At 43.4% G+C, this 10,983-nt stretch overlaps 1 protein-coding gene across 1 annotated transcript in view; it reads right to left on the bottom strand.

The window, feature by feature from the left end:
• Positions 1-902: 902 nt before the first annotated feature.
• Positions 903-10,983, bottom strand: part of LOC141090273 (phospholipase A2, minor isoenzyme-like) — a 29,155-nt gene continuing 19,074 nt past the window's right edge. The window contains exons 3-4 of the mRNA XM_073576366.1: positions 5,296-5,423; positions 903-1,078 (exon numbers count right to left, since the gene is read on the bottom strand). Coding sequence (XP_073432467.1) covers positions 960-1,078; positions 5,296-5,423 — 247 coding nt within the window. The 3' untranslated portion in view covers positions 903-959. The remainder of the gene's footprint in view (positions 1,079-5,295; positions 5,424-10,983) is intronic.

The following is a 10,983-nucleotide window of genomic DNA, read 5'->3' as shown; positions in this document are numbered from 1 at the left end:
TGTAACTTTTGGATATTTTGGTTTTGTACATTTTGTTGCAGAAATGGAAAATTGCTTATAAACTTTTAACCCTTCTAACTTAACAAAAAAAAAATTTCAAAAATGACGCTGATGTATTGTAGACAATGTTGTAAATGTTATTCATTAACTATATTGTGTGATATACTGTAACTATCTTTTTAAGGCCGGCGTCACACTAGCGATGGGGCAGCTCCCATCCAAGTTTTTTCCTCGGTCGTATTCTACGTGTGAGTGAAATCGCAGCATGCTGCACTTGTCACCAACACTCGGCCAAGTCTCGGCTCACTCGCACCCATATAAGTATATGGGTGCAAGTGACACAGCGCACATCACTCGGACATCATCCGGGTGTTGAGCGAAATACGCTGACCCTGGCAATGGATGAGATGGAGAAATTACTTTCTCCGCCTCCTCCGCAGCTGTGCTCCGATCTTCTCTGTGCGAAAGGATCAGAGCACAGTCGCATGACACTCTGCTCCCACTCGCAGCAGAGCAGGAGCTGAGGGTCATTAGCATATCACATCCGATGCTTTCGCATTGGATGCCATACACTATTGTGACCCTGGCCTAAGGTTATAAAAATTAAAATACAAAAATTCTACATTTTTACATTTTCAAAATTTTTGTCAAAATTCCAATATTTTTACAAATAAACATAATACATATCAACCTAAATTTATCACTACGATAAAGTACAATGTGTCATGAAAAAATAATTTCCGAATCTCTGGGAAGCGTTCCAGAGTTGTTGCCTCATAAAATGAGACTGGTCAGAAGTATAAAATCTGACCTATTCAGGAAGGTTAAAATAGGCTGATTTTTCTTTTCAGTGCAATAAATAAACCAAAGCACAATTTTTAATTAAATAAAGCACAACCACATGAATTAACATTTATCTTTACTTCATATAAATGTAGCTGTTGCAGTGTGTTCCATTTTTAACAGAATTTTTTTTTATCCAGGTTCTTGTATGCCTCATTATAGGAGGCTTTAGAAAAGCAGAGAGCTGCTTGTTTGTCACATTCACATATGTGCATCTCACAGGGGTTGTTATTACCTATACAGAATGAAAAATACAATGAATAAGCTTTATCAAACTATTAACATGAATACATTATAAACAGTAAGTGTGCCAAGTATAATGTCCCATATGCATTCGTCGCACACTAAATAGATGATAGTAGAGAATAATATGTCCAAAAGTGCTAACTGTCCTGGTATTCCCCAAAACTCCTGAGCAAGATGGAATGGGGATTATATAAACTCTGCCCAAAAGTGGGAACCAAGGTGAAACTAGTAGGGATGTTGCATGTGGATGTTCCCGGAGGGTCAGAGGCATCGATTATGTATCACCAAAAATATTGGCAACTACTCCTGAATTTTATTTGGTGTATATATAGACTTAGGTCAGGGTCACACTAGCGATAAAACATCACATAGCACTCGGACCACCATTCATCTATGGGGCAGCTCCAATCAGCGTTTTTTTCCTATTCTACGTGCGAGAGAAATCGCAGCATGCTGCGATTTTCACCGACACTCGGCTGAGTCTCGGCTCAATCGCACCCATATGTATGCATATGAGTGCGAGTGAGACAACACACACTTGGATATCAGTGTGGACCATTTGTACGGATACGCTTAAATAAAATGAGAATGGTTGTTGATATCAACTTCCTGTTTGTGGCACATTAGTATATAGGAGGGGGGAAACTTTTCAAGATGGGTGGTGACCATTGCAGCCATTTTGAAGTTGGCCATTTTGGATCCAACTTTATTTTTTCCAAAGGGAAGAGGGTGACACATCAAACATATTGAGAATTTCACAAGAAACACAATGGTGTGCTTGGTTTCAACGTAACTTTATTCTTTCATGGGTTATTTACAAGTTTATGACCACTTATAAAATGTGTTCAAAGTGCTGCACATGCAGCCCTCTTCTCCCACTTTTGACACACTGATAGCAACACCGCAGAAGAAATTCTAGTCTAAGTGGTTCAGATTCCTTGTAGGAATGCTCAGACCTGACACCCATAATGTGGTGGTGCACCATCTTGCTGGAAAAACTCAGGAACGTTCCATCTTCAGCGCATAAAGAGGGCAAAACATCACCATGAAACAATTTCAGATATCCAGTAGCATTGAGGTTTCTATTAATGAAGAATGGCCCCACTATCTTTGTACCCAATATACGACACCATACCATCAATTATGGGTGTCAGGTCCGAGCATTCCTACATGAACAGTTTCTTGGAAAGTGGATTGGTCGTTATGGGCCAGTTGAATGGCCACCAAGGTCTCCCAATCTGACCCCCTTAGACTTTTATCTTTGGGATCATCTGAAGGCAATTGTCTATGCTGTGAAGATACCAGATGTGCAGCATCTGAAGCAATGGATACTGGAAGCCTGTGCTTCTGCCGTGTTGCTATCAGTGTGTCAAGAGTGGGAGAAGAGGGTGGCATTGACAATGCAACACAATGGGCAGCACTTTGAACACATTTTATAAGTGGTTATAAACTTGTAAATAACTCATGAAAGAATAATGTTACGTTAAACCCAAGCACACCTTTGCTTTTCTTGTGAAATTCTCAATAAGTTTGATGTGTCTGGAATCCGTCTGGTTAGCCAATAAAGGTATCACTCTGAGAATCACCTCCACCAGACAGACTCCAGATAACTAAGAACTGATATCATTCCTACTGCCTCTCCATTAGTAAAAAACTGCCTAATTTGATTTCCTTGGCTTATCTTTAGGAGGCATCACACCTCCCACCTACTGAACAAATGTCCTTCTGTGGCATCACTTAAATTTTGTGCATTTTTCTTATTAATCTATTTGTAATCCAGCCTGAAGAAGGAGCCTCTGTGCTCTGAAAGCTTGCAAACATATTATTTTCTGATTAGCCAATAAAGGTATCACTATGGATATACAGTATTAGTAGTATTCATTTCTTTATTCTCTATTGTAAAAGGGTTTGGGTTAGGTTCACTCTGTACATATATTCATCCTCCTGCTCTTAATTGTACTGTTTTAGAATTGATTGTTCAATAAAGATTGGTATATTTGATTATCAAGGTTTCCCAAGTTTTCCTCTTTTGGGTATTATGTATTTTGGAAGTACACACTTCTACACCCTTTTTGGTCATATGTAGTATTAATTGTTGCTAGATAAGCCTCAAAAACTAGTTTAAAAAATTATTGTTATTATACTGCTCATCCATAGACTTTTATATATTCTTGGGTAGAGTTTGTTGCTATGTAAGCCTGGAAAAATTTTTAGGCTGTGTGAACACTTTGCAGATTTGGTGTATTTTTTCGGTGGGGATTTGTGACAAAACCTGAAGGCAAAACCAGATTCCAGCAAAGTGAATGAGAAACCTAAAGGGTCATGCACACGTTGAGTATTTTTGACTTGCAGATTTGGTGCACAAAATATTCAGCAGCATGTCAATTTGGTAAACGCACCAAAAATGCACGTTTTTGCAGCTGCATTTTTCTTGTCAAGAGATCCAGAAATGGTGCAGAAATTCTACTTGACGTGTGCGCATACCGTTATCTTTATTAGGCTGGAGTCACACTAGACTTATAAAAAATCGGTCCATTTTTCACTGACGAGAATCGCACAAATGTTTGATGAACAGTGATCCATATGTCATCCATGTGCAAAGCGAGAATGCGACTTCCTTGCATCAAAGTATCCGTGTGACATCCGTATGGCATCGTACGGCCAGATTTTATCGCCGGCTGGCAAAATGGACATATCATGGGTCTATAGCCTCAAATATTCGTGAAAACATATATACAGTCTATATATATCAGGCTTAATGTCACCTTATAATAGCAAGGTGACATTAACCCCTTATTACCAAATATACCACCCGCTACAGGGAAATGGGAAGAGAGCTGGTAAGTGCCGGAATTGGTGAGATCTTACATATGGGCCTTTTCTGGGGTGGCTGGGGGCAGATTTTTTTAGCCAGGGGGGCCCAAAAACAAGGATTCCTCTCTAGGCTATCAATTTCTGCCCTCAGTCACTGTCTTGCCCTCTCTGGTGGAGAAAATTGCGCGTGAGCTCACGCCAGTTTTTTCCGTGAAGTAATCCTTTCATTCAACACCTACAGCTCAAAATTTTACACACATACTGTACATTACTAACATTATTAGTGAGGGACATATAAAAAATAACTGTATGTAAACCATGTCTCATATCCTGTTGGGTTCTGTAATGATTTTACAGATACCGACAATTGAATTTTAACCTATGCTGCTATCTAGATCTCTATGAAATATAAATATATATGTCTCACTGACATATATATACCTATACTATTTGTATACATGTATTCTATCTATTCTATTTTAACCTGTCAGTGTGATTTTACAGTATAGTGCACTGAATTGACAACTTTTTTAAAGAACACCAGTGCATATTTCTCGCTAGTCACACGCATGGTACGTGTGTAATCCATTTTTTTTCTCGCCACCATAGACTTACATTGGCGAGTCTCGGTCGAGATACGGTAGAAATCGCTGCATGCTGCAATTTAACTCGCACGTATATGGGCGAGAAAAAAACGGATGATGTGAGCTGCCCTATAGATTAACATTGGGACTAGTGCTAAGCCTCAAAAGTGCAGAGCCTTTATGAGTCCAGAAGTCCAATACATGACAATGTGAACAGAATGTGTATGAGACCCTCCTTTACGTCTAATACAGGGTGTATTGGATTCCCTTATTTTTGGCAGTTCTTGCTTCCTTCATAAATTAAACTGAAATTTCCTAATTTTTTTACAAAAAAACAGTTTTGCTTTACTTAAATTATAATTTTTTAAATAATTTTAAATGATGCCTTATATACAAGTCATTATGCAGGAAAAAAATGTTTCTTAACATTTTTTTCGTGTAAAATGCAATTCTCGCGAGTTTGGAATTTTTTTATTGTCCCTCAGTAAAGTGGAGTAAGAGTGTAACACCATTGTTGTCAGCAGTGATCTGGTAGTCAGAGATGCTCCCAGGGGTCTTCCCAATGTTGTTCTCCTTCCATTAAGCACTTGTCCCATCTATTTGAACATTTTCACTGCCCCCCAGATCTCTATGTAGGGTCTGCCGGAAAAACTCTGCTTTTCCATTGACCTCCATCATACTCATTACTCAAAACAAGCATGCGAGTATTAGGAATTGCTCGATTTGAGCACCCGAGCATGTTAGTGCTTGCTCATCCCTACTCCTTAACAGTAGGAATGTTTTTCTGCACATGGAGTATTATACTTACTTTTACAGGTCACAGTGTTGTCAATACAGCTGTATGCATAAAACTCCGTGTAAGGGTTGTCGAATATTATATCACAGTTTTGAATTGACTTGTATTGTGAATAGCAGTCATCATGAATCTGACAGCATCTGTGAAAGAAGAATCAAAAGTCAGCATCGCTAGTCTGCAAATTCCTTCTTGATAATTGGGTATTTGTGACTCTTGTGAGCTTCAACCCACCTTCTAAGATCCCCCAAGCCATTTCTACCCAGAGATTCTAATTCCATATCCAATTTAATAAAGACTCTCCACTTTTTTGGACAAGTTGGCCACAGCATCCTTTTATTAATATTTAACATAACATTTTAAACACCAGCCAAAAGGGGGCGGTCCTCGAAGTCCCAAACTATAACAGCCTCGGGTCAATATTCGAACCTGGCCCCAGACCGAGTCTTGCCTCTAGCCGCTAAGCACCAGCTCAGAGACACCAAAAAAACGACTCGACTGGCCAGTATCCACTACCACTAAACACGGATCGCTTTTTATCCCTTCCGTGTGATAATTACATTCCCGTCCATTTAGTCCACCAAGTGGGAGTCCAGGACCTCTTGAGATCCCCCCTCCGAGCCGCCATTTAATAGCATCACCAACTTCAAGGACCACCTCCCACGCCACCAACATAAATGTTCTGACCCCTCAAACATTTATGTCCCTCCACACCTTCAAGCCTTTCTCAATGCCCTCCTGCACAGCTAACTACCACATATCAAGCCCGATCGCATTTAAATGAATCCCGCCCTTCCACCAAAATTCCCCCTCACCCGAGTCCAAGTCCATGTGATGCACCACGATCGCCCCTTTCCTTACCATAAAGTGGGACACTGCTCTATTCATTTTGATCCTAGCTCTATTTACACCTAGTACCAACCTTGCTCCATACCATACCATCCTAGGAATGGCAGACTACACTACCAAAAACCTGGGAAACATGGACTGTAGCCACAACATATCGAGCTTAATGTCCTTAATTAATTCCCTGCATGGTCACTTTCCCAGATCGTTTCCCCAAAATGTATCACCAACACCTCCAGTGCTCGGTCCTAACAAACAAATCTGTGAAATTTTGTCATTCATTGTATCCACACCATCCCCCATTTTACGATCCACCTCAAGACCGCTAAATTACTTGGCACACCCAGCTGCCTCCTGCCTGGCCGAACCGCTGCTCTCAACGCAGACCATAAGACAAAGGAATGTCCCATGATCCATATGAGCAGCTGTCCCGGCTCTGAAATAAAAACAAAACACAACAACCATATAAAATTGAACCATTTTACATCTGCTCACAGACTTATACCAAGGACGGATGAACATAGGATAGGAACCTTAAAGACTCCCAGCGACCAATCCTCTTTACCACTTCCTCCCTCAAATCCCTCTTAGCGCTTCCGTAGCCACCCCAATATGAAACAAATGACCACTGTAATTTTTTGAAGGAATGCCCCCTTTTTCCAAACATCTCTTAAATATTGTCACAAACTGGAAACGTGACAAAAAAGGAACCGTCTACATGTACCAACAACAGGGCACTCACCGGTCCATTATTCCTCAAAAAATTCCACATATACCTCACTGGACATAAAGGGGAACCATTCACCTCAAAAAGTACCATCTTACAAGCCCTTCCCTCCACATGCGTCTTAGAAGACCGGATAAATATCACTAACCTATTCCCATACATATCCACATCTTGCCTAAGCAGCCCCCCTTTCCAACATCTGGATGGAATAACTTACTCCCCCAAACGAAAAGACCCAATAAACGCCAGCGAAAAAGCCATCTTAAAAAGAACTCTCTCCCCTGGAGAGGAACAGACATCCTTTAACTGGTTGCCCAAAATCAATAACACTTCATAGGACACCGGGCGTCTCCCATCTGATACCCTCCAGCCTTTTTTCCAACCATTCGCCGCTTGAAGAACCAAGAAGGATTTTGTTAAATCCTGTAACCTCCTGAACATAAAACCAAAAGCTAAACCAGACATGAAGTTGGTAATTTTAGGGACTGACCAACCAGCTTCCCAATTATGCCAAGTAACAATAATAACTTGCTCTCATCCCCCAATTCCCCCCCCAACTTTGCCTTCCAAGCTTCCCACAACCCCCATGCCCTAGTATAATGTGCCCACGTTCCAGCTGATAAAGATCTGGATAACAGATCCTTTACTGCCCCAACTGAAGGTTTCACAAATCCTCTGGACACACCAACCCTGTTGATTCCACTTGAGGTACCCACTCCTGAACGTGATCCCACAAGTTAAAACTCAAGCCCACCCAAACCATATGTTATAAAACTCTGACCAATGCTTGATCAGGTGATGGTAATGAATTTATGGCCCTCACCGCTCCTACCGACTCACAACAAACTCAATATTTTTGTTCTGAACTCTCCTGCTCTATAATGATAGCACCACAACGATGGAGAACATCTATCACAGCACCTGGTTAGCCGCTAAGCCCCTATCCTTCCAGATTGTGGCCAATGCTCGACCAACCAGACGCCTTGCAAAACAAAGTAAATCCAAGCTCGCCAGATGAACTCACCAAAAATCCTAAATCTTCTGCAGACAAACTGGTGCGATCCAAATAGACCTCCCATTGTATGATTCCAAGAAAAGAGCCCACACTTTCAAATCATCCTTCAACTCCTTAAGTCTGATAAAATGCTCTACTCATCGGCATAATTTGACATGCAAAATTCAATTCGCCTAACAGCGACTGAACCTCCTGCAACGTTACCTTCTTCAGACTACTAACCTGCCTCACCTCTGCTCTCATATCCAGCACTTTTTCCTCCGGTAACCTACACTCCATTGCGATTGAATCAATTTCAATACCCAAAAACCTCAAAGAGGTCACTGGGCTCACCATCTTCTCAGCTGCTAAGGGGACCCCAAATTTTTTGGCATACCCCCTCTATTGTTCGAAGTAACAAGGAACAATCGTGTGACTGTGCCAAACCGATGAGCAAAAAACCGTCCAAATAGTGAATACATGAACTCAAACCAGACACCCCCTTGACAGTCCATTCCAAAAACGTGGTTAACGTTTCAAAGTCTGCACATGATAGCGAACACACAAAAAACCCTTCCCAGAAGCATGCCAACAAATGCATGCTGTCAGGGTGAACCGGAAACAAACGAAAGCCACTTTAATATAAGTCTTTGCCAGCCACTCCCCCTTACCACACTCCCAAACCAAGTCCATGGCCGCTTCAAAAGATGTGTACAAAACAGAACATAACTGGGGATCAATCCCATCATTAACCAACAAACCTTTTGGAAAAGAAAGGTGATGAATCAACCTGAATTTGTTAGGCTCCTTTTTTGGCACTACACCCAGCTGTGAAACCCTCAAATTTCTAATGGGAGCCGACTGAAATGGTCCAGCCATTTTGCCCATGGCACTTCTTTATTCAGTTTATCGGTGATCACTTCAGGGAATTCCATGGCTGATTTCAAATTCTTGGTTGATAACCTCACCTTGACATCAACAAAAGGAATTTTAAAGCCATCTCTGAAACCATCCCTCAGTAACATCCAGATATCTATTTAGAAATTGCTTCATCTCTACCAGACGCACTGGTGTCATTCCTTTTTTCAATTCCATCTGGCCCCATCTGTTTTCCTCCCGCAAAACATTTTGATGCCCCATGACTGCTTCCACAGGAAGAACATTTGTGCTTAAATTTGCATTTTGGCCCCAAATCTACAGGAACCTTCGTTAAATGAGAAACACAGCCCTCTTTGCATCACCACTGAGTGCCCTGACTGTCCCGGACCTCCAGGGCCCCCAGGAAAAGACTGAGTTCCCTGTCATGATCTACCTGGCGCCCTTACTCTCATCCATAGTGCTATGTCCTTGTGATCCCAACGGATGCTAGGCCATACTGCTTTTTGTTGACAGAACTGCTCATCATATTTGAGCCATCCCTGCCCCCCATAGACTCCATATGCCTCCCGTATCCAAAAGAGGGCCAAATTATTCTCTGGTGACTTTTCCCCAATAACGGTAGCTAGGGTAGCAAACGCATGCAACCAATTAGAGAAAGTTCAAGTAATTAAGTGAAACATCCTCTTATCTTCATCCTCTTTCCTAGACTCATCCCTTCTTACCCTGTCTAAATTAAAACGTTCCAAGAGAAGCAAAGAAAAAAGGTCCATGTATTCCAGATTTTTTCCCTCATGTCCTCTGTAAAAACAGACATAAACCTCACCCTTAGCCGCATTGTCCAAATGAACTGTCTCAGCCCCCCCAGAAAACATATCTATATTCCCAGGGGAAGCTAGTGACGGGTTAAAAGGAAAAACTGTGTCTCTCAAACCTGGCTGCCTGGGTGCTGTGTCTCCAGCAGCCGCCAATCCGTAATCCAGATGAAGCCGGTCTGTGCCTTACACTGTGGCATTCTGCTGACCCAAAGTTTCTGCAGCCCTATACAGCCGGCCTCAATGGTCTGCTGCGTAAGCCTCGGGTACGGTAGTCCTCCGCGTTGCACTCTGTGCTTCCGTGACTTCTGCGTGCGCTGACAAATGCTTGTGATGCTGTTTTCCCCTCCCCATACATCTAAGTGACCCCCGAAACCCCCAACCGGGAGCTTCTCCAGTGGCCATCTTCTTTTGCTCCCCCTTTCTGCTACTGCAGAGTTAGCACAATGCTGCTCGCCATCATTTTGAAACTTCGCTGCAGACAGCGAGTGGGCGGAGCTATCACTGGCTGCTTGATGCCGAGAGGCCTGTTCCACTCGCCCCTGTCCTGACCCTTGACAATGCTGAGCAGAGGCCTCTCCATGAGGGACCCCTGCCGCCCCTGTGCCAGGATCCTCACTTACAGACGCTGCAGATGGGTGGGTGGAGCCACCCCGCTGGGTCTTCCATGAAGGCGCCTGACCCGCAGACCCCCGTCTGTCCACCGTAGCTTCCTGGTGATGCTGAGCGGGGCCCATTCCTTGTTGGGAACCCATCGTGCCTAGGCCCAGATCCTCAGCTATCACTGCCGCACTGTCGAGAGGGAGGCCAACTCCTCCCCGTGCTGCAAGTCCATGCCGGATTCGTTCCGGCTCTGGAACTGAATGCCTTCGGCCTGCGACATGCACCCCTTGCCGGAGGGTCCCCGGAGGGGCTCCTAACATGGCACCGGACCTGGGGGGTAGCCTCAGGACTGAGGCACTGCAGAGGCCTGGTCCTCCAAGCCTGGCATCCATCCTGTGGGGCTTGAGGGTGCCCACCCCCCCTCCTTGCAGCAAGCCCTGTGCAGAGGCCTGCAGCCATACTGCACCTCGCAAACCTGCAGCGGCAGCGTCCCTCAGCTGTTGGAGTATCAGCTCTACTTCCATCCTACAGGTACTCTAGGCACACAGCTTGTTTCTCACTGCAAGGGGTACCTAAAATGGTTGCCCCACTAAGATGGCCCCTCTTTTTATAATGATCCCCTTATCCCCACCTCTGACCCCTCCAACCCCTCAGAGCCCTATCCCAGCCCTATCACACTCAAATCCCTTAACCCTCCATCAGGAACAATGGATCTGACAGGCGCAGCTCTTCTACTTTCATTTCTCCTTTCTCACCAGATTTTCAGGAAACCCCCTCTCTCTAGATAGTCTCCTGGCTCTAGCTGCTGTGTGAAACCTGATACCACAGTTGGTCTGCAGAGG

Source organism: Dendrobates tinctorius, unplaced genomic scaffold (genome assembly GCF_039654945.1).
Source record: "Dendrobates tinctorius isolate UK_male_01 unplaced genomic scaffold, ASM3965494v1 ptg000048l, whole genome shotgun sequence".
NCBI lineage: Eukaryota > Metazoa > Chordata > Amphibia > Anura > Dendrobatidae > Dendrobates > Dendrobates tinctorius.
This window is presented reverse-complemented; position numbering and strand designations above follow the sequence as displayed.